Raw genomic sequence first — 23,361 nt, forward strand, 5'->3', positions numbered from 1 at the left:
CAAGTGTCCAACCTGTGTCAGGCGTCACTTGTAGCTTGGCTCTGAGGCAGTAAGCTATCTGGCCACCTTCTGTGGGTTTTACCAACTCGTGCTGTATAGTTTCCACCATCGACGGCAGTCCCCGGATGTGTGCACATGACTGCCCTCCGGTGGGCAAGACGGAAAGAAACACATTTGCCAGGCTTGTTTTTTTTTTCTCCACTGGTTTTTAAAAAATAAATACAGAATCTCCCATCTTAATCCTTCCAAGAGCAGGGGAAATGGACCTTGCCCTCCGGAACCATAAATTACACAACCAACCAAGTACAAACAAGGAACTCCTCCCTAATAAAAAACAAACAAAACAGCCCCCCCCAGATGTCATGAAGGAAAGCAATTTTACATTATATACAAGCTAGCCTGGGGGAGGACACCTCCCATGTTTTTTTGCGGGGGGGGGGGATGTCAGGCATGCAAAAGGCATGGCTGTGTACTCTCCCCAGAAGCAGTGGAGCTGACCAAGCCATTTTAAGTGGGTCGGGGGCCTTGAGTGCTTAGCTTATCTTTGCGTTGTGCTCGTACTCCACCGGATGTCTGAAATCCGAACCCTCCAAGGGGCTTATTGTTCTGCACCAAACTGGTCTGTGCGTGCCCCACCGGCAATATGCAGGGTGTCAGCCCACAGTTTCCAAGAGGCTCCCCAAGTCCAGGGAAAGGGTCACCTGCCGAAGCCTCTCGCTTCTCCTACGGCGCAGTTATTATACAATTGTCAGACTGGTGACTCTATGGTGGCATCAGACGGGAGCCTTCAGTTGTCTTCGCCAGCCAGAGAAACATGGGCAGCTTTGGGAAAGCTCTGCCCAGCACCAGCTGCCAAGGGTCCTGCGTCCGGCTCCTCGGGTGCCTCACTGGCTTCCTGGCTCCAGCCAGCCTGCTAACGTCTCCAGGAATTCTTGGCCTCTTCTTGGAGCAGCTCTGGAGTTTCTTCAGGAAGGTCTTCAGGCACTGCAGGGTGAAGGAGACGGCAGGAAAAGGTCAGTGTGAAAGCAGAATCCCTGGAAGGGAAAGCCATCCCTGAAGCACCTTTTGCGATCAACTCTGTGCCTGCCGATGCATTGGTGAAAAGAGCAAGAGTCCAGTAGCACCTATAAGACTCACAAAGTTTGTGGTAGGGTTATGAACTTTGGTGAATCACAGCTCACTTCTTCACTATCCGGTACTTGTATCTGAAAAAGTGAGCTGTGACTCCCGAAAGCTCATACCCTGCCACTAATTTTGTGAGTCTTATAGGTGCTACTGGACTCTCGCTCTTTTCTATTGCTACAGTTCGACTAACAGAGTGACCCAGCTTGACGCACTGGTGAGAGAGGCTTGGGAGAGACCTGTAGTCAGATCTTCCCATCAGTTTTGAAAGGCTCAGGGCCACGGTGCATACGGGGCAACCAACCCCCTGGTTTCACCAGTCATGACTGGAGAGAGACTGTTGCCATCAGGGGCAGAGATTTTACCCCCTGCTCTCTTCCCTTTCCCTCCCCTGTGGACTAGTTTGTGATAGCTTTGGTGAATTTATGGTCCACTGCTTTTTCTTACTGAAAACCACTTTGAGTCCACGTATCCACACACTTGGAGCTGGCAACCCTTCCCACTGCCTTGCTTCTGCTGCTGATTTCTGCTCTAGTGGATGGCTATTCTCTTGCCGTTTTCTTATTCTGTTAATGAGTTTGACCATGTCGTGCCTTTTTTTAATCATGAGACTCGTGCTGTCGCTCTGGGTCAAAACACACGAGACACACGGGCGAGTATCAGATCCTGAAAGGCACCCTGGGAATTGTAGTTTAAAAACCTAGCTGCAGCTGGAGGGACTCTCTCTCTCTCTCTCTCTCTCTCTCTCTCTCTCTCACACACACACACACACACTCTTTCAAAAATCCTCTAAGAGCTTGGGATGCGGAGGGTGGGGGGGGGAAACGATGTAACAAGAGGCAGGAAAAAAGCCGAGGCGTTTTGCGAGCGAGAGAGAAACCCAGTCCCTCCCATTCTTCTTCTCCCGGAAGGGTCCTGTTACATCCCCCCCACTGCCCTGTCTCTGAGCTCCTGAAGGAAAGGAAAACCAGCCGACTGGATTTTTGAAAGAGAATCTCTCCAGTTGAGCGGCTGCTCTTTGCAAGATCCAGAGGAGTTAGCCATGGTAGTCTGTAGTTGCAAAACAGTGAAGAGTCCAGTAGCACCTTTAAGACTAACCAACTTTATTGTAGCATAAGCTTTCGAGAACCACAGCTCTCTTCGTCAGATGCATCTGACGAAGAGAGCTGTGGTTCTCGAAAGCTTATGCTACAATAAAGTTGGTTAGTCTTAAAGGTGCTACTGGACTCTTTACTATTTTGCTCTTTGCAAGAAAATCCACTTTGCTTGGTTTTCCACCAGTTGCTTGGAGTGGGGGAGTGGGCGGTAAGGCTACCATTCCCAGGAAAGCTTGCGGGACCAATCAAGTGCTCTTCACGTGAAATTCATCTTGTGTATTTCCGCTCTTTGTTATCAAAAGCTCCCTTGTGGGAAAGGTATGCCAAACACACCCTCGGATCTGTACCTTGGCACTTGGAGCAGCAGGAGTCTTGCGTCTTCCCTTCTTTGGAGCAAGAGGCGGGAGAACATTCCTGGCGCTGGCAGTGAGTTTCCCCAGACTGAAAGGGAGGAAGCAAGGATGGTAAGACAGGATTCACATCGTCAATGTGGGAGCCCTGAAATGGGTTTAGGGCAGGCCTTCCACTGAGAAAATCTATGGGATCGTTGTCCTCACTGGTATGGCCCAGGCTAGCCGGAGCCTGTCACAGTCTGGAAGCTAAGCAGGGTCAGCCCAGGTCAGAACTTGGATGGGAGACCACCAAGGAAGTCCAAGGTTGCTATCTGGAGGCAGGCAATGGCAAAACACTTGTCTTGAAAGCCCTACAGGGTTGCCAGAAGCAACTTGATGGTACCTTACACACCCACACATGGGATCATTGCACTGAGTGCCTGGATTTATGAAAATCGTAACATACTTGTATGTCTAGCAATTGCACAAAACTACAGATCACACTGACCTGGATAGCCCAGGTGAGCCTGATCTCATCAGATCTCAGAAGCTAAGCAGGGTCAACCCTGGTCAGTTTTTGGATGGGAGACCTCCACTAAAGACCAGGGTTGCAGAGGGCAATGGCAAACCACCTGTCTTAGTCTCCTGCCATGAACTCCCCACCAGTGATTGCCAATGAGTCAGCTATGACTGGACAGCACTCTCCACCAAACTGAAGATCAATTTTGGTCTTGTTCCATTTGGTTGGAGCCCTCAGATCTGGCCTGCTAGTGGCAGCACTTGCTTGAGCGCAAGCTTTCCCCAACCCCAAAGCCTCTTCTTTGGGGGGAAGCTTCCTTGAGCTGGAAGGAAGCGCTGCTGTTCGTGAAAGAAATCTGCAAGATGCAATCCACAATTTCTTTTTTAAAATTTATTTTGTTTCTGGCTTACAGCTTTGGAGACACCACTCTGTGAATTGCTTTCGAGATCTCCGAGAGCCAACCCACCCTTCAGGACAAAGAGGCTGCACCCAGCACATACAGTGGTGTACGCCAGGAGAAGGATATCAGAAGGAACCTTTGACTGCTCCTGGTATACGCGCTGGACTGCGCGCTGTCCCCTGCTCCACCACACTGAACTACCAGAGCCTTCCACCTTCTTAAAAGTAGGGCTGTCCCTCCACATGCACCCCCCTGTGACACCTGCTTGCTTACCACACACCAGCAGGTGATGCATTTCATCTCCCCGAAAGGGGGCACCGTGGGGTGCCAGCTCTCGTTGTGCATGTACCACTGGCGCCCAAACCGGCAGGCCCTGGGCCCGTCTGCCTGCATCATGTCTGACAGCGCGACGGGACTCTGCTCCGAGGCTGTTGAAAGAAGAGGGGATCCAGGAGACATGGGCAGGGGGCATGAGGAGGTAAGTGAGATTTAAAGACTCAGTTGTCGACTATCCCAAATGCCTTAGGATCTCTCTCAAATGACCAATCCCCGATCTACAGTCTCTCAAGAGGCCAAGTTCTCACTGAGGCACTAAACATGTGCCTGGTCTGTATACTCCAGACTGCAGGTTGGGGTTCACATTAGTCCTTCCTCCACAGACTCCAAAGTCCCCACGCATTGAAAACTAGATGTTAAGAGGAAAGGGTCCAACTCTTTAATTTCCCACGTGCATGAAATGTGCTCAAGCAAGTCTAACTTCAGGTGTAGGATTACTGCCTCATGGAGAGCTCAGTCCATGCATCTGACGAAGAGAACATGATTCTCGAAAGCTTATGCTACAATAAAATTGGTTAGTCTTAAAGGTGCTACTGGACTCTTTTTGGTTTTGCTACTACAGACTAACACGGCTACCTCCTCTGGATCTCAGTCCACGTAGATGACTCTCGTGCCCGTAGTTGTTTCTTTTTTCCATTTCTTGGCTCTGGTTTTTGTGAGTTCTTCAGCACCCTAGCCAAGAAGGCCTCTTATATTATGGGGGACACAGAGAATTGGCTGATGAGAAGCCAGTAAGCAAACCAAGAAACAGAGGAGTTAGCCATGTTAGTCTGTAGTCGCAAAATAGTAAAGAGTCCAGTAGCACCTTTCAGACTAACCAACTTTATTGTAGCAAAAGCTTTCGAGAACCACAGCTCGACAAGGAGAGCTGTCGTTCTCGAAAGCTTATGCTACAATAAAGTTGGTTAGTCTTAAAAGTGCTGCTGGACTCCAAACCAAGAAAGGACTCCTTAGTCCTCAAAGGCGCATTCTCTGGCTGGCCATCCCTGAAACAACCTCTCCTTCTGTATGGGTGCACCTAGGAAGGAAACATGCTTATGGCCTTTCTTCAACCACTAGGCAATATTGCCCACTCTAGCTTCCAGTGACTCTTTACCTAGCGCATCAGCTAAAAGGGACCTCCAGAATTGATCAAGTAACGTCTCTGCATTTCCCCCCTGGGTGCTCAGACTTTTAAGGAATTTCTGTGCTTCATCTGCTGTTGGAAAGACGTTTGATCCACAACTGGTTGTGAGATTGATTGCTGGATGCTGCCATTTCCCCTCTTTTTCCAAAGGCTGAAGGTGTGAGCTGATCCCTGCTATGCCCAGCACCGTTTTAGTTCGTTCAAATGTGCCTGGCATTCTACACAGGATGCAAGAAAGAGGCCTGGCCCAAAAAGATTCCCCCTCCCCATGTTTTTTACCATCGAGCCTGAAGAAGCGCTCTGGAGAACTTAAAAGCTTGCACATTGTTTCGTACTGCTTTTGTCGGCTTTTGTGTTGGGCCACTGCAGCGATCTGAAACCTCTATCCCTCCTAAGACTCCTTTGGGATAAGCAACAAAACCTGTTGAGGCTTGCAAGATCTGCACCCCCTGAACCTACTCTGGAGTCAGCAAACACAAAGCGACAAGGGGCAGAGGTAGGGTTGCCAACTCTAGACTGAGAAATTCCTGGAGATTTGGGGGTGGAGCCTGGGGAGGCCAGGGCTTGGGGAGAGGAGAGACCACAGCAGTATATAATGTCATAGAGTCCATTTTCAGCCATTTTCTCCAGGGGAATTGATTTCTAAGGCCTGGAGATAAGTTGTAATTCTGGAAGATCTCCAGCCACCACCAGGAGTTTGCAACACTAGGTATAGTCAAGGGTTGCCAAACTCTAGGAGGGGGTGAGGGGTTCTTCTGGAATTACAACTGATCTCCAGAAGACAGAAATCAGTTTCCTAGAAGAAATGGCAACTTTAGAGGGTGGGCTCTGACATGACACCCCACTGAGGTCCCACTCTGCGCTCTACAGGTACTGCCCTCAAATCTCCAGAACTTTCCCAAATGTCCAGGACTTTTCCAAGCTAAAGTTGGCAACCCAAGTAAAGGGTCAGGGATGAATAGCCGAAGCTACTTCCTTCTGAGTGGGTCCACTGGTCCATCTAAGCTGGTACTACTTCTTCTGACCAAGGCGTCCAACTAGGTCCAAGTTGGGAAATTCCTGGAGATTCTGAGGGTGGAGCCTGGAGAGGGCGGGGTTTGGAGAGGGCGGGGCCTCAGAATGATATAATGCCATAGAGCCGACCCTCCAAAGCAGCCATTTTCTCCAGGCGATCTGATCTTTGTCACCTGGAGATCAGTTGTAATTCCGGGAGATCTCCAGGCACCACCTGGAGGCTGGCAACTCTAGGCCAGAAACCGAACTCAGGATCTGCATGCGCAGCACATGACCGATGCTCAAGTGCTGGATCCTAAGCTCCACTCGGATGCCCGGGAGTCTTTAAAAACATGCTTGAAAAATGACGGACAGCATGGCAAAGCAGAGTTACCTGCAGACTGGCAACTGTCACTGGGCCCCCCTGAGCTCCTTAAGCAACACCTTTCCTGACAGTCAAGCCCAGCCCCATGTGCACAGCGGAGCCGCGGCTTCAAAGGGCATCGCAACTGAGTGCCACCAGGCCCCAGCTTCTGGGCTGGTATGCACGGCTCACCTGGGCATTGCTTGCAGCAGTCAGACGGGCTGACGCGGACGGGGTGGCTGCAGGTCAGGCGCGGGCACTGCACTTTCTCACAATGCACTTCCCCAGTGGCTCCCTGTGTGAAGACAGCAGCCTCTGGGTAAGAGGGGGAGCTTCGGCACATACGGGGCCAGCTGCTGGAGTGAAACTTCAGGCCCCCAGAGGCACTCATCGGAGACCCAGGTTCATATCCCCATAGTGCCAAGAGGCCCACTGAGTGACCTTGGGCCGACCGTAGCCTCACCTACCTCACAGGGTTGTTGTCACAATAAAATGTGGAAGGGAGAAGCACATACACCGTTGTAAACTCCTTGGAAGAAGGGCAAGATACAAATGCATAGCTCAAGAGGGGGCTGCCTGCACATCTCACCTTGCAAGTGCAAACGGCACATTTGATGAGGCCGAAAGGGGGGACCACGGGATGCCAGCGGGTGCCCGCCCCTCGCCATGTCTTGTCCCCATCAAAGTAACAACCTAGAGAACGAGAGGAAGAGAGGCAATCAGAGGGCCTCCCATGCTTTAAAACTTTATAACTTATAAAATATAACATAGCATAAAACTACGTAACGTTACATTATCAAATTTTAACCAACTCTCATTACAGATTTACCATCATCTGTACCAGGGCTTTTTTTCTGGGAAAAGAGGTGGTGGAACTCAGTGGTGGAACTCAGGACCACACAATGACGTCACTTTGGGTCAGCTGGAACAAGAGGGAGTTTAAAGTTTAAATCGCCCTTGGTGAAAATGGTCACTTGGCTGGTGGCCCCGACCCCTGATCTCCAGACAGAAGGGAGTTTAGATTGCCCTCCGCACCGCTGTCTGGAGATCAGGGGGCGGGGCCACCAGCCATGTGACCATTTTCAAGAGGTGCCGGAACTCCATTCCACTGCGTTTCCGCTAAAAAAAAGCCCTGATCTGTACAAATAATTGTTAATTTAATTTTTGATCATTTAGGTAGGTAACACATATTTGTAACAATAACAATCTCAATATAAGTTTCTACTAGCGATATTCACCATAGTCCCCGTATTTCCATATCGATAACTTTTGGATACGGGAGTTTTGTTAGCAAAAGGTCATTGCTAGATAGAAAGTCTAAAAAAGGTTCCCACTTGGCATAAAAGTTTGTGGTACCTGCAGGATTCGCTTGAAGATATATCTTTTCAGTAATTTTCTCCATCAGTAGGAAATCCCAAACTTTGTTAAACCATGTATTGATAGTAGGTACTGATTTTGATTTCCAGTATAATGCCAATGAGGTTTTAGCGGCTAGAAGTAATGTAGTTATTAGGTCTAATATTCGGATCTTTCCAAATATCCAGAAAAATAATTTCTGGTTTCAAAGGCATTTTATATGTCGTTATAAGTGCAATATGTTTTAATGGCCATTTCCACACACGTTGAATAATGCACTTTCAATGCACTTTAGCAATCCTTTGGAAGTGGATTTTTTGTCCCACACATGGAAAAGCAGTTCCAAATGTTCACTAAAGAGTATTGAAAGTGGATTATCTAATGTGTGTGGAAGCAGCCAATATCTTATTCCAAAATTCCGTTATATATTGGCATTTACACCAACAGCGTGCATAATCACCTACATTCCTACATTGTTTCTAGCACAATGGTGATTTCTTAAGAGTATATTTTGGATAGCTTTAGTGGTGTAAGATACCAAAAGTTAATAATTTTGTATGATTGAAGATTAGTATTGATGACCGGTGAGTTAAATAATTTTGAGGTCCAAATTTGTTTCCATTCTATGTCTGAGATAGTCATCCCACCATCTGGTTGCTCTCATGCTTTTTTGAGGCCAGACTGGATATTCCCCGTGCAGTACAGCATTCTTCAAAAGGGGCAGCCCCGAAAAGGGCAGCCCAGAAGCGTGGTCGTCTGAAACGACGAAGCCGCCTGCTCTTAATAAAACATGCAGGGCATAAAAGGCTCCCTGCACCCCATGCACAGGGGACACCAGAGATGCGATGTTTTCGTTGCTACTTGATTTCTCAGTGAAGGGTCTGAGAGTTCGGGTAGGCTCCGCAAAGTGACCCTTCATCTCCCCACAACCAGTTCATGCATTTTGAGTCTCCGTCCCCACGCCTACCTCCACTGCTGTCTTGGGCTTTCTCCACTCTTTGCCCTTCTAGGATGTCTTTCTTCTCTGTTCAAGAAACAATGGTGCAGAATGATCACAAATGGAGACAGAAGAGGCCACTGTGGCTGGGAGTTGGAAAACCTCCAGCAGGTCCTTAGAGTACCTGCCTCTTCCCTCTGTTTCCTGGGGACACTGTTGGGACTCAGACTTTCTCAGGCATTTCTCCACTCGTTACCCTGTTATCTAGCATCCAGAACCCCCTTCTGTTGTAGCATAGTGGTGAATTGGTCGGGTTGCAAATTGGCACTCGGCTGGTTCAAATCCCACAACGGCCATGAGCTTGGCAGGTGACCTTGGATAAGCCACTCCTCTCAGCCCCAGCTCCCCAGCTGTATTGTGGGGATAACAATACACTGATTTTGTTCACCACTCTGAGCAGGGGACTTGTCTGCCTAGAAGAGCAGTATATAAGCACAGTGATTATTATGAGCTGCATAGAGGTTAAGTGGTTGGGTTGTGAAACATGACTCTGCTAGTTTGACTCCCACTTCTGCCATGGGCTCCGCAGGTGGCCTTGGGTCAGCCACTCATCTCAGCCCCAGCTCCCCAGCTGTATTGTGGGGATAACAATACACTGATTTTGTTCACCACTCTGAGTGGTGGACCTATCTGCCTAGAAGAGCAGTATATAAGCACAGTTATTATGAGCTGCATAGAGGTTAAGTGGTTGGGTTGTGAAATATGACTCTGCTAGTTCAACTCCCACTCCTGCCATGGGCTCTGCAGGTGGCCTTGGGTCAGCCACTCATCTCAACCTCAGCTCCCCAGCTATATTATGGGGATAATAATACACTGATTTCGTTCACCACTGAGTGGGGCACTAATCTGCCTAGCAGAATCAAGTCTTAAGAATTATTAAGTCCTCCTAGTCTAAATCCAGGTGACTGGAGACTTTTCCATATTGCCTTCCCTTGACCTACAGCAGTGGTCTTTAACCTTTCTGCTCGAGCTCAATGTGCCACAACCACAAAACAGGAAGGTATGTAACACAGGGCTCAAGAAATTCCAGGCGCCAGGTCACCACGGTGCTTAGAAATTTTATTGCGGTACCTAATATTTTCAGCAATGATTTTATAGTAGAGTGTCTCCAGCAAGTATTAAGGGCTGGATCCTATCAGTTTTTCCACTGGTGAGGAAGGGAAGAAAGGGTCTCCTCTGACCGCTAAAAGGACTGTGTTAGAGATCATAGGACTTGCACGGAAAAAAGCCACAAGGAATGGGAACTGTAATAAGGAGAGGAATTGGCCGAGATTGCGCAAAACCAGCTGGCTGGATCCAACCCACAGTTCATCATTTTGCATCAGAATGTTTTGTGACATGACATAAAAATAAATGTACATGAAGTTCTTGTCACGGCTTGTTTGTATGAAAACAAATTTACACCATCCAATGGCGCCAGATGAATTTGTCTCTTAACCAGTTGCCTTCTATGCTGGCTCCAATATTCAATGAAATGGGCGTTTTTGAAAGAAAAAAATGAAACCGTGAAAAAAAAAACAGGAAGAGGTTAGGCTAGGGTTGGAGGTTGGCTTTTTGTTTTGGTGATGACAACCCTTATATTTATCTGTACACTACGATGCTTCTGCCATAGCTTTATGAGGAACTGTGAAAAGCTTAAGATTAGAGGCTCGGCTGGCCTCGACCAGGGCCAGGGCCTTTTCAGTCCTGGCCCCCAATCTGTAGAACTCTCTGTTGGAGGATACTCAGGCCCGCCAAGATCTTATATCTTTTTGGCAGGCCTGTAAGACAAGAGATGTTCTGCCAGACGTATGACGGAGGCCAATCTAAGGGTTTTCTTAGAAATCCCTCCCTACCAGTCTCCCGTCAAAGGGGGGGGGTATATAATCATCTGCCCCCTCATATGTGAAGTCACAGTGGCGACACAAGTTTGTATCCACTCTCTCCCCTTGTTTATATTTTGGTTGGGAAAGAGTGGAGGGGGCTGCCATCTGGGATTCTGATTGTATATATGTATTGATGACTCTGGTTTTAATGTATTTAAATGTCTATTTTTATATTGTTATATTGTTTTAACTTGCCCTGAGCCCATTCGTGGGGAGGGAGGGCAATAAATCAAATTAATAATAATAGTAATAGATTTTGGGGTTGTAAATCATTACAAAATATGGTAATTCATCCCAAACATGGAAGGATGAAAAATGAGTTGAGCTTCTAAATTTTGGGGCTGGTTCCAACAGCCAAACAAAATTGGTTCAGGCCTGGGCTGATTCCAGACGGCCCCCCACCTCGCGAAACGTCGCGCGTCGTTGCGCATCGCCACGCAGAAAACGCGAAATATTGCGTTTTCTCGCGGGAGTTTTGCGCGATGTCGCGCAAAACTTGCGCGAGAAAACGCGGTATTTCGCGTTTTCTGCGCGACGACGCGCAACAACGCACGACGTTTCGCGAGGCGGGGGGCCGTCTGGAATCAGCCCAGATGTCACACCAGAGTCACACAACAGGAAAAGCAAGATCTGGGTCCAATAGCCCTTTAAAGACCAACTAGATTTCCAAGGTATGAACATTTGAGAGCAAGGAGTGGAAAAAGGAAGGAGGAGGACGGGAAGATGGAGAGTTGTAGCTATGATCTTATTGGTGACTGGGTCAGCACCATGGTCAGCAGGCCAAGGCAACCGGGGCTTGCTGAGCAGTGAGGGACAAACCAAAGGTCAGAGCCAGGGAGGAGGTCTCTTCACCACTGAGCGGCTTGCTACTCTCCTGCTCTTGTTGACATGCAAAGACAGACAGGAGGCATGGCACCCTTGCTCTCTACGCGTGCATATTAGCAGCAGTCAGTTGAAAAAAATGGCAGCTCTATAAGTGTTCCCGGCTCAGCAGATGCAGCTCTGCAACCCACCCGAAGATCCCAGCCCACAGGCCGAACAACGCTGCTCCAGAGCAACCCCTGGTCTTCCCGCTGTCCCCCTTACCTTCGCACACGGGACAGCACTGGTCCTCCAGGTGCACCGGCTGTGAACAGTTGAGGGGCTGGCACAGGACAGGGTCACAGATGACAGTGTGCTTCTGTGCAGGGGGAGACAGCCAAGAAAAGGAGAGTCATTCATTCGTGGGAAGGCTGATTTGATAGCTGAGCGTAGGGAGGTGCAAGGACCAGAGATGTACACTGCAAATTCCATGTCCGGTGCTCCCAGGAGCTTTTGAAACTTAACTTTCAGGCTTCTGTGGCATGGCAGCAATTCAACCCACCCGCCCGGTTAGGTACTATGGAGAATCTGATCTTCAAGCTCCTTGAAGAGAGGAGATCTGATTCTCAAAAGCTTACACCCTTGTTAGTCTCTATGGTGCCACGGGACTCAAATCCTGCTAGATTCCCCCAAATCACACAGAACTGGCAGTAAACCAAGTAAGGAACGACTTAACTCGGTACTGTCTCGGCCAGCTGTCCTGCATGGCCCTCGACTGATTCAGACATCTGTTGCAAGCTCCTTTAGAACGGTCTGTTTCCCAGAGGGACGCTGCAACTGCAGGGAGGGCCTGAAAAACCCTTTCAGAAGCGTGTCTGAATTTGGTCTCAAGTATTATTAATAATGGTAATTACAACAACAGTAGGATTTGCGTCCTATGGGACCATAGAGGCCGACAAGACTTTCTGGAAATCATTCAGATCTGAAGAAGGGAGCTCTGACTCTCGAAAGTTTATATCCGGAAAATCTTGTTGGTCTCTGAGGTGCTGCAGGACCCAAATCCTGCTGTTCTACTGCAGACCAAGACGGCTACCTACCGGAAAGTACAAAAACAGTGTTTCCCTGTCCCCCACCCTTTTCTGAGGGCACATGCCCCTTCTGAGAGGATCTGCATAGGAACAAACTGGTTTCTTCCTCCGCAGGTAAGTCTTTCATTCATTCATTCATTCATTCATTCATTCATTCATTCATTCATTCATTCATTCAATGTGCATGCTGTCTTTCCAAATCTGCTTGAGGTGGTTCACGACAAAAATAATAAAACAAAAACAACCAAGATAATAAAAAGGAGTCAAACCAAACAGATCGCACCAACAAAGCCGGATCAATAAAAACAAGTAAAGACAACAAAATAAGCAAAAAAAAATCAACAGAGTCAAGCCGGGGCATAAAAGCACAGAGCCGTTTCAAACAATATGAATAAAATAGTCCTCAGGCAAGGAGTGGACCATAAAACAGCTTAAAAAGATGGAGCCCTTAGTTAAAAGACAGGTGGAAGAAAATAGTTTGGTCTGGCTGCTAGAAGAGAGTAGGGTAGGAGCCAGGGGGGCGGGGGGATGCCATAGGCAAGGTGTTATCACCGAAAAATCCTTGTCTCTGGTCACCACCAACCAAACCTCTGCAGGTAGGGGCACACAGAGCTGAGCTTTAGAAGAGGATCTTAATTGGCAGGTTCTGCTTTGGTCTAGGTAAAGGTAAATGGCAGCTACCCTGTGCAAGCACCGAGTCATTACTGACCCATGGGGGGACGTCACATCACGATGTTTTCTTGGCAGACTTTTTACAGGGTGGTTTGCCATTGCCTTCCCCAGTCATCTACACTTTACCCCTAGGAAACTGGGTACTCATTTTGGAAGGATGGAAGGCTGAGTCAACCTTGAGCCGGCTACTTGAACCCAGCTTCTACCAGGATCGAACTCAGGTCATGAGCAGAGCTTGGACTGCAGTACTGCCGCTTACCACTCTGCGCCACGGGGCTCTGCTTTGGTCTACACACCCACATATCCTGCTGTGGGATGTAGGGACTGCCAGATTTGTGCTTCCAGAACGCCCCGCCTTTTTTCTACTCACCTGGCAGCTACAGACAGAACATTTCTTGTCATAGTCCGGGGCCCAGCGGGAGCCATGAGCTCGATGCTGCCCTTCGAAAAAGCAGGAATTGGGGTCTTTCTTCAACTCTTCAGGGTTACTGGAGATTGGATTGCCCGGGAGTTCATCCTCTGGATCTTCAGGGGTCAATCGGATGCCTCCGGCCTCGCAGTGGTTTGGAATGTGTACCTAAAAGAACAAGGGCAGGAAGGCTACTGGAATCAGGGGGGCCCAAAATATATCCGGGACAGACATCGGCTGGAACAAAAGGCAGATCAAATGCCCGAAGTGTTGGGACTTTAGCAAGTGTCCTACGTTCAGTCATGAAAGAGTTAAATCGTTGTTCTGTTATTTAGTTAGTCAACTAGTTTGCATAAGACCATGTAGCTGAGTTAAGCTTCCAGCCATTGAAAGGGGAGTCTTTATGCTTAATCAAAAAGAGTCCAGTAGCACCTTTAAGACTAACCAACTTTATTGTAGCATAAGCTTTCGAGAATCACAGTTCTCTTCGTCAGATGCATGGAGGGCCAACGAGTTGTTTGCATCTCCCCTCTCCTCCCCCCCTCCCCTCCTCTATATTTGACCAGTTTCTGTTGGCCCTCCATGCATCTGACGAAGAGAACTGTGATTCTCGAAAGCTTATGCTACAATAAAGTTGGTTAGTCTTAAAGGTGCTACTGGACTCTTTTTGATTTTGCTACTACAGACTAACACAGCTAACTCCTCTGGATTTATGCTTAATGAAGAAGATCTGGGATTCACTATTGGGCAACATGTTTATGGGGGGGGGGGCAATTAACTAATAACCTATACTGAGGGCTAATTGTTCTTTGTTCAGAGTCAGTCTTTGTCTAAGTCTAGTTTCTCTCTGTTCTTAGTTCTAGCCTGACCAGAAAGATGTAGTCGCCAGTTAGTTAGCTATTCTTTATTTTCTCACCAATGGACCTTTTATCCTAAAATGTAGTATTTTTCTAGAGCTAAACACTGGCACCTGTTCTTATTATATTGTAATGCACACTAATCTACTCTGCAAATTAAAGCCCTACAGGCAGTCGATGTGGGGCTGTCTCAAGCACAAACCCAACTGGAAAACGGGATTGAGCCCTGGGCTGCCCCACAGGGCCACTGAGAGACTGCACGGACCCCCCCAAATATCATTCTTCTGGACCCTCTCTCACCTCACCAAGACCCAATCCAACACTGTACGGAAATTAATGGCATTTGTGTCCCTCAGGGTGCCCACGGCTTCTGGGTATTTGTCTCCTCCTAACCCTTGGGCCAAGTCGTTCCTCTCACCAGTTTTGCCTCCTCCTCACAGCCAAAATAATCCCTCACCTTTGTCTTTAAAAACGGGAGCTGTACTAAGCCCAAATAAGGAGCCATGGGGCACTTGCTCCCCTATGGATCTATCCTGCCGTGCTGAAGGAGAAATGTCAATTCTACGGGAGGGGAGGGGAAAAGCACGACCATAATGTTACAGACATGATTCATTTTTAGGGTTTCCATGTCCAGGTAGGGAAATTCCTGGAGATTTAGGGGGGTGGAGCCTGGAGAGGGCGGGGTTTGGAGAGGGGAGGGACCTTAGCAGGGTATAATGCCATAGAGTCCACCCTCCAAAGCCGCCATTTTCTCGAAGGGAACTGATCTCTGTCACCTGGAGATTAGTTGTAATTCCGGGAGATCTCCAGCCACCACCTGGAGGCTGGCAACTCTATTTATTTTATGTTATTTTACTTCATTTACATCCCGTCTTTCTCCCCAATGGGGATCCAAAGAGTTTTACATCATTCTCCTCATCTCCTCATTTTATCCTCCCATGGTTCTCCTTGCCTCCATTTTATCCCTGAGTGGTAGGTTAGGCCGAGTGTGGGCGACTGGCCCAAGGTCGCCCAAGTCTGTGGCAGAGTGGGGATTTGAACCCGGATCTCTTCGATCCTTGACCGACATTCTAACCACTACACCACTATCAAAAGTGTCCCTCAAGTGAATAGAAATAACCCAACCTCTTCCTTTCTCCATGAAGGTAGCTTCTAACTTCCACCCCCACCCTGCCCCGCCCCCGTTCCTTTCTGAGGGGAATCTTAGCAAGCTGTTTTCTACCAAACTGTTAATACACAATGACTACCAAGCAGATCTTTTGCTCTTGTCCTACAACAGATCTGTGAATCTCACTTGGTGTCAGAGAGATTACGGAAAAACTGCTCGTCTTTGTAATTCCAATGGAGAGAAAACATTTGTTTTTCTTGCTCATAGAAATCAGAATTGCCGACCTCCAGGCAGCGGCTGGAGATCTCCTGGAATTACAACTGATCTCCAGGCCACAGAGATCAGTTCCCCTGGAGAAGATAACAATTATAGGAGGGTCCTGACAGCTGTTAACAAACAAGGAAAATCAAGACCACCTAACGACAAACCACTTCAACACAATCTTATATAAACATTCATATAATTAATGCAGTATAAGTCAATTGCCAGTATTTGTACAATTCATACAGTATAATTATTCAATAAGCATTCATTACTAGATGCAATTTCAATACACTTATACAGTCTTCGTAGCAAGACCTATAAAGTGCTAAGTGCAAAAGGATGTTATTATATAGCCATATAGCTTCCAATCATAAATCAGTGAACAAGATAATTCCACCCAATAAGTCAATATAGGTGGCCATAGAGGCACTATAGGTCAAGAGGCACACAGAAAGAAATATCCATCTGACGGGAAGACCAGTTGGGGGTCCCGTTTCTGGATTCCCTTTTTCAAAGATGGTATATAAACTCCGACAGTTCATCCATTCAATTTAGACTTTCACTTAAACCATCAATCAAACCACAGAGATCAGTTCCCCTGGAGAAGACGGCTATTTTGGAGGGTGGGCTAAGTGACATTACACCCTGCTGAGGTCCCTCCCCTCCCCAAACCCTGCCTTCTCCAGGTTCCATCCCCCAAATCTCCAGGAATTTCCCAACCTGGAGCTGGCAACTCTAGCAACCTGACACCAAGCACATCCATTTATATCTACGTGCCTGCCAGCAATGAACGCAGGGATGTGGCCTGAAAAATCTGTATTTCTCCCCCCACTTCTTTTTTTTGGGTAACATCTAGCCCGCAGAAAAGAAATCAAAAGCTTGCACACTATTTTGTGTCCTTCTGGTTGGTCCTAATTAAAGGTGCTACATGGATTACGGTTTGTCACAGAATCCTGAGTTGAAAAGGTTCTTAGAGAACATTTGGTCCAACCTCCTTCTTAGGGTTGCCAACCGCCAGGAGGTGCCTGGAGTTATCCTGGAATTATAACTAATCCCCAGAATACAGAGATCAGTTCCCTTGGAGAAAATAGTTACTTTGGAGGGTGGACTCTATGGCATTAAACACTGCGGAGGTCCCTCCCCAAACTCTGCCCTCCCCAGGCTCCACCTCCCAAATCTCTAGGAATTTCACAACCTGGGCCGTTTCCGCACGGCTCACCTGAACCCGGAAAGCTGCGCAACGTGCCGAAAGAACCGCGGAAGATCGTGTTTTGTCGCGCGAGACAAAACTTGCACGAGAAAACATGATCTTCCGCGGTTTTTCGGCATGTTGCGCAGCGTTCCGGGTTCAGGTAAGCCGTGCGGAAACGGCCCCCGAGTTGGCAGCCCTATTTGGATGTTAGGATGTTCAACCACAATCTACCCTCCTGACACTGAGAGCCAAGCTACAAGAGACGAATTACACGAGGAGGAGCACATGAAGGGAGTTGCTATGTTAGCCGGGAAGCTGAGTTTAAAAGAGATCGGAGGCGTTATCAATTCCCCCTCTCTACAGAGCCAGGGAGATGGCTGCTCAGAGAGTTGGTTAATTTCCCACTCCCCAAGGCTCTGTCAGTTTCACCTCCCCTTCTAAGTAGCAAAGAGGAAATAAACAAACCCTCTGAGGAGGGATCTCCCCTGGCTCTGTAGAGAGGAGAAATTGACAAAGCCTTCCGATCTCTTTTAAAACTCAGCTTCCCGGCTAACATTGCCACTCCCTTCATCTGCTCCCACTTGTGTCATTTGTCTCTTATAGCTCAGCTCTTAACCTGTTTCAATCTAAGCCCTGCCCTCTATTGCAGTGGGCAGCACGTCTCTGCCCTCTTCCATGTGCGAGACCTTTCACATCTCTGCAGTGTTCTCTCCCTCAGCAATAGTTTGTTGCATTGGACGCTGACAAAGAATTCACTCTGTCATGTAAACGCTGCATCCGTCCCTGCCAAGGCCGAGCGGCCGTCCTTGATCCCCAGCTAATCCACCTGCGTGGCATCTACGCCTGCCAAGCGCCCTGCGGACTCTCCCTGGACAGGTGGCGCTTGGTCCCCTTCTACCCGAGAAGCAGCTCCGATGTGGCTCAGCCGCAGCTGGGGAGAGATACACGTGCCGAGGCTGTTGTCTCTTGCCAGAACAGCTGGCAGCCTCCCAGCCCAAGGGAGCTTCTGGGAATCCATCGGAAAGGCTGGCCTCAGGCCCAGAAGCTTGAGGCGGAGGACAGTCTGTCTTTGCAAAATTCCCCGCTGTGAATTTTTCCAGCGCTGGGATTAGGAGAATTAGCACCCAGAAATACCTCGCCACCCAGCTCGTGCGGGAGCTGCCCTGAAGCCTTGCGGAGAAGGCGGCATTGTGGCAAGTCTGCCTGACAGTACGGCTGACCTTTCCACTAATACGGGGCCCCCCAACTTTTCTTAGATTGTGGGATCTTTGGGATTCGGACACTGGTTGTGGGCACATCCACAAAATGACCGCCACAGGAGGTAGAAGCAACCACAAAATGGCAACTGCAGGAGGTGGACACACACACTCAGAGGAAGCCCAAGCATAGGGAAAAAGAGGGGTAATTTTAAAAACACACTGGGATTAAGGGGTGAGAGACAATAAAACCGACACTGTGGTGGCAGCTGCTGCCAAAGCAATATTATTTTAATCTGCACAACCAAACAGATCTCCAGTGGCCAATCAGAAATCCTGGTGGACCAGAGTTCCACATGCCCCCACCAAGTGGGCACCTGGAAAGGTGTTGGTGAACATCATGGTGTCTACAGATGCCTCTCTGGTAACCTCTGCACTCAGATCAAGACTAAACAACACACATGTATTCTGATCTGTGTTCAATTCCTCTTCCCATAGAAGGCTGGGAGATGAAGTTCTGTGAGGGGTGGGGAATTTTGGAGATTAGGGCATGCCAGCATCTCTAAGAGAGAATTCTGAACCTTCTTATTCTGGATGTGGGAGGCAGGACACAAAACCCAGTGCAGTGTAGATACATCCCTTGAACTTCTCTTGGGTTATTTTTGCCTTCTGCGAATGTGGTTAATTCAGGACAGAAAGCTAAAGACTGAATTCAAGACACAGGAAATGAATGAAGAGCTTTTAGCATCATGCGTGGAAATCATTAATTGTCTTGATATTTTGTGGAAAAAAATCATGGGGGTTTGGAAGCACAGAAAATACCCCGTCTTGATTGGCAACTGGCCAGTATTTACTGATTGGGCCAATAAAGCAGTCAGGTAAGGAGTATGGGGTGGGGGGTAAATTTCGCCGGGTGGGGGGTAAATTTAGCCCTGACCTATCAGATCCTGTTCTAGGAAGCAGAAAATGGCTGTTATTTTTATCTACCTGCCTACGCTGGTAACAATGTAAGAACAATATAAAAACAGCAGAATAAAAAAATGACATTAAAACAGCCAGAGCATATTAAAAACCAATCAAGCCATATTAAAAACCTATCTATAAATATCATAAACCCTACTAGGAAGATAAGCCCCCTTTGCCTGGGCTCAGGCTGTCTCAAAAGCTCTCTGGAATAACTTTGCTTTTCCACTCCACTGGTAAGCCAGAAATGTAGACACCTTTCTGACTTCTCCCACAAGGCTGTTTCACAGATGAAGGGCAACCACTGATGAACCCATCCATCCATCCATCCATCCATCCATCCATCCATCCATCCATCCATCCATCCATCCATCCATCCATCCATCCATCCATCCATCCATCCATCCATCCATCCATCCATCCATCCGTTTTATTCCCCCCTTTCTCCTCAATGGGACCCAAAGTACCCTCCCCATTAAATGCATTCTTGTTGCCATTATTTATTCATCTGTTTCATTTAAACCCCGCCTTTTTCTCTAATGGGAATCCAAAGCAGTTTATGTTATTCTCGTCTCTTCCTTTTCATCCTCACAACAGCCCTGTGAAGTAGGTTGACTTGCCCAAAATCACTCATGGCAAAGTGAGGATTCGAACCTGGGCCTTCCAGATCCTACTAGGCCACTCTAACTACTATGCCATGCTGGCTCTCAAAGTCCAAGCCCGGATCATTGCCAGATGTGCCTTAGATCAGCGGTTCTCAGCTGCACATATCTTATGTCCCACCAATCCCTCGATCAAAGAACTAGGTTCCCACCACAATAGAAACAAAAAAAAACCCCTTTCCCCAAGAAGGACGGACACCAACATATTTACAGGCATTTGGTTATTATATTCATCATTTATGGTGAATTTAAAGAAAGGACATAAAGAACTGAAAAAACACAGTGGATAATTCCTGACAAGCAGGGTTGGTAGGAAGCAATTCTTCAACGATACTTGCTGGAGGGCAGAGGGAACGAGGGATTAGGAGAAACTCTGAGAGTCCAAGCACGCCGCAAGAGCACAGAGGGATAATATGTGGCAGGTAGGAGTGGCACGTGGACAAGGGGATTGAGGGAGAGTGTATCCTTCGTAATTGCTATAAACAGCCTCCATCCCACCTAGACTATTTCTGGGTCCCATCCATGGTACATGTACCTGTGGCTGAGAACCACTGCTTTAGAACCATTACCAACACGAGTCCTTTCTGGGAAGAACGATGCATGGAAAGACACAGGAAGAGATCAAAGGTTAGAAATCCTGTTAGAGAGACCTCTAGCCCCACCCCAATACTACCGCTCCCCATAACCTAGTCCTCACTGGGGTGGCCAATGGGGTTGTCAACCTCCAGTTGGGGCCTGGAGATCTCCCTGAATTACAACGGCCTGCCTGAGGAGGTCAGGAGAGCCCCCACTCTCCTAGCTTTCTGCAAACAATGCAAGTCCGAATTATTCAAAAAGGCTTTTGTATTGTAGGGAGGGGCTCTCAGATGCTTCACTAACAAGTTCGGGACCACAGACTTCACCACTGTGTTGCCTTCTGTTGTCTTAAATACGTGCTCCTATGAGCTCCTTGTGTTTCATGCCGTCTAATGTCAGCCCTAGAATCGCTTATGTTCTGTTTCAACATTTCTTCAACTCTGTATTGAATTCTTACTAATGCTCTGTCTTTGTAAAATTGGGTTTATTTACCCTATGGCACTGTTTATGGAAATGTCCTTGAAACTGACTGTACTGATCTCACACTGTGTAATCTGCCTCAGTGAGAAAGACAGACTATAAATGACATAAATAAATAAAATAAAAATAACTGATCTCCAGACTACAGAGAAAATTCCCCTGGGGAAAATGGCAGCTTTGGATGGTGGGCTTTATGGCCCCACACCTCTGCTGAGCGCCCTCTTCTTCCCAAATGCCACCCTCACCAGGCTTTGCCCTCGAATCTCCAGGTATTTCCCAACCCAGAGCGGGCAACCCTTAACTCTGTGTCTGAGCTGTATTACTTTAGAGCGCGATGGGGGCTCTCAGAATCGAACGCTGCCCCACACCAATGAAAACCCTTGTGCAGAGAAAGCCAGCAGGACAGGCAGAAAAGCTCAGCCAGGTGACGTTCAATTTGCCACCGGAAGTAATACAGCCAAGACTGAGGTAAATTACCTCAGTGAGGACTAGAACCTTCTGCTCCTTGGGAGCAATAGAAACACAGCCTCTGAGACCAGGGCCGTTTCCACACGGCTTACCTGTGCGCGTAACATCCCGGTAGATCGCGCAAAAAACGCGGAAGATCACATTTTCGCACGTGAGATTTGCGCGATGTCACGCGACGTCGTGCAAATCTCACGCGAGGAAATGCGGTCTTCCGCGTTTTTTGCGTGATCTACCGGGACGTTACGCACACGTAAGCCGTGTGGAAACGGCCCAGGAGGGCTTGGCTAGGAAAGAGTCAAGGGCCGATGCATGTTCACACCATACCATCATGTTCAGTGTCCACACACACAAATGCTCTCTCTCTCTCTCTCTCTCTCTCTTACCCAGCTAGCTAAGCTTTCATTTAAAAAAAAAAAATGTGGAGCTTTCAAAAGAAAATCACTGATCATTTGAACAAGAGGGTTTCCCCCAGCATTTTTTCACCATGCCCAGAAAAGCCACACCTGCTGAACTTCTGCCTGTCAAATTGCTATTAAAGGCCTCCATGCACTGTTGGGGTGAAAGAAGGTGGCCTCCCTGCTAGTAGCAGTTAAGAACACACAATACTTCGGCCTTTTTGTTGGGATTAATGGATGAACAGCTAGAAACTACTCATGGTACACAGTTTTTGTATATGACAACAGCGGCAAGACTGTTATATGCTCAAAAATGGAAAGCTTTGACATTAAGTACAACAGAGGAATGGCTGGTAAAGATGATGGAGTTTGCAGAGATGGCCAAACTTACGTCTTTGATCAGGGAAAAGACATGGGCTAAATTTATTGTTACCTGGAAATCCCTTATAGACTTTTTTCGAGAAACAGAAAGAAATGAACTGATGGTTTGTGCGTTTGAAGATTAAGAGGCCCCAAAAAAATGCTTAGAGGGAAAGAAGTATTTTCTCATGGTAATTTTGGAGTTAGTGTATAACATGTAACACTTGCATGACTTTTATAGTGAAAATTGGTGTTTATTCCTATTTTTCTTTCTTCTTTATATCTATGTGCTCCCCGCCCCCCCTTTTTTATTATCTTGTTTAAAATTCTTAATAACATATATAAAAATCTTTTGGCTAAATGCAGAAGTGCAGAATATTGGCAAGCGACCGCCCCTGGCAGCTAAATGTGTTTCTAAACTGTCCCCCATTTTAAGGACCGCATGATAATTTTTGGAAAAACATAATAATTTTTGGAAAACTCTCTCTCACACTGTCTCTCTCCTTTTTTCCTCCCGCCCTCTCTCTCCACCTCTGTCGACAGAGAAGGCTTTCACAGCCTTGGGCTTTCAAATCATTCCCAAACTGTCCCTGCGAGGGAGATATTTAAAACTCTCTCAGGGCAAAGACTGCTTGTGGATCCCAGCTCCTCCTTTGGGATTGAGGTCAAGAAAAGGATATTCCACATTGCTGAACGCATTCCAATTTAAACGGTAAGATACAAGCGGATTTGCTGGCGCCATTGCAACCCCCTCCCCCAGCCTCTGAAAAGTTCTCCCCTGTGGTGTGTGCAAGAGCCAGTTTGGTTCGAGGTTTGGACTAGGATGAGGGAGTCCCGGGTTCAAATCCCCATTCATCCATGAAGGCACTAGGTGCTCCTGGACTAAGGGTTGCCAGTTGGTCTGGAGGGGAGGGGGGAAAGCCCTGTCAAATTAATAGAGGCTGAATGGGATGTGTTTTACCTCCATGCCATGAAAAGTTTCACCTGCTCACTTCTGCACATTAAACCTCTATTAAAAAGGTGAAATAGCAAAGAGTCCAGTAGCACCTTGAAGACTAACCAACTTCATTGTAGCACAAGCTTTTGAGAGCCACAGCTCTCTTCGTCTGACGAAGAGAGCTGTGGCTCTCGAAAGCTTATGCTACAATAAAGCTGGTTAGTCTTAAAAGTGCTACTGGCCTCTTTACTATTTTGCAACCACAGACTAACACGGCTAACTCCTCTGGATCTATGACTATTAAAGAGGTGAGGCACTTTTCTCCAGGCTAGTTGGCAACCCACTGAATCTCAGCCCAATTTACCATACAAGGTTGTTGTGATGTTTCAAATGGAGAAGAGAAGAGCCTAGCCATAGAGGCCACT

The 23,361-nt window shown here is 47.6% G+C and overlaps 1 protein-coding gene across 2 annotated transcripts in view; it reads right to left on the reverse strand.

Moving 5' to 3' along the window:
* Positions 1-202: 202 nt before the first annotated feature.
* Positions 203-23,361, reverse strand: part of CHRD (chordin) — a 69,882-nt gene continuing 46,723 nt past the window's right edge. The window contains exons 16-23 of one of the 2 annotated variants that reach the window (XM_054983024.1): positions 13,440-13,646; positions 11,595-11,688; positions 8,614-8,670; positions 6,880-6,983; positions 6,483-6,585; positions 3,752-3,899; positions 2,567-2,660; positions 203-984 (exon numbers count right to left, since the gene is read on the reverse strand). In XM_054983024.1, coding sequence (XP_054838999.1) covers positions 763-984; positions 2,567-2,660; positions 3,752-3,899; positions 6,483-6,585; positions 6,880-6,983; positions 8,614-8,670; positions 11,595-11,688; positions 13,440-13,646 — 1,029 coding nt within the window. In that variant the 3' untranslated portion in view covers positions 203-762. Of the gene's footprint in view, positions 985-2,566; positions 2,661-3,744; positions 3,900-6,482; positions 6,586-6,879; positions 6,984-8,613; positions 8,671-11,594; positions 11,689-13,439; positions 13,647-23,361 lie in introns of both variants that reach the window. The other variant, XM_054983026.1, reaches the window with a different exon arrangement.

The sequence above is a fragment of the Eublepharis macularius genome, chromosome 6 (assembly GCF_028583425.1).
Source record: "Eublepharis macularius isolate TG4126 chromosome 6, MPM_Emac_v1.0, whole genome shotgun sequence".
Taxonomy (NCBI): Eukaryota; Metazoa; Chordata; class Lepidosauria; order Squamata; family Eublepharidae; genus Eublepharis; species Eublepharis macularius.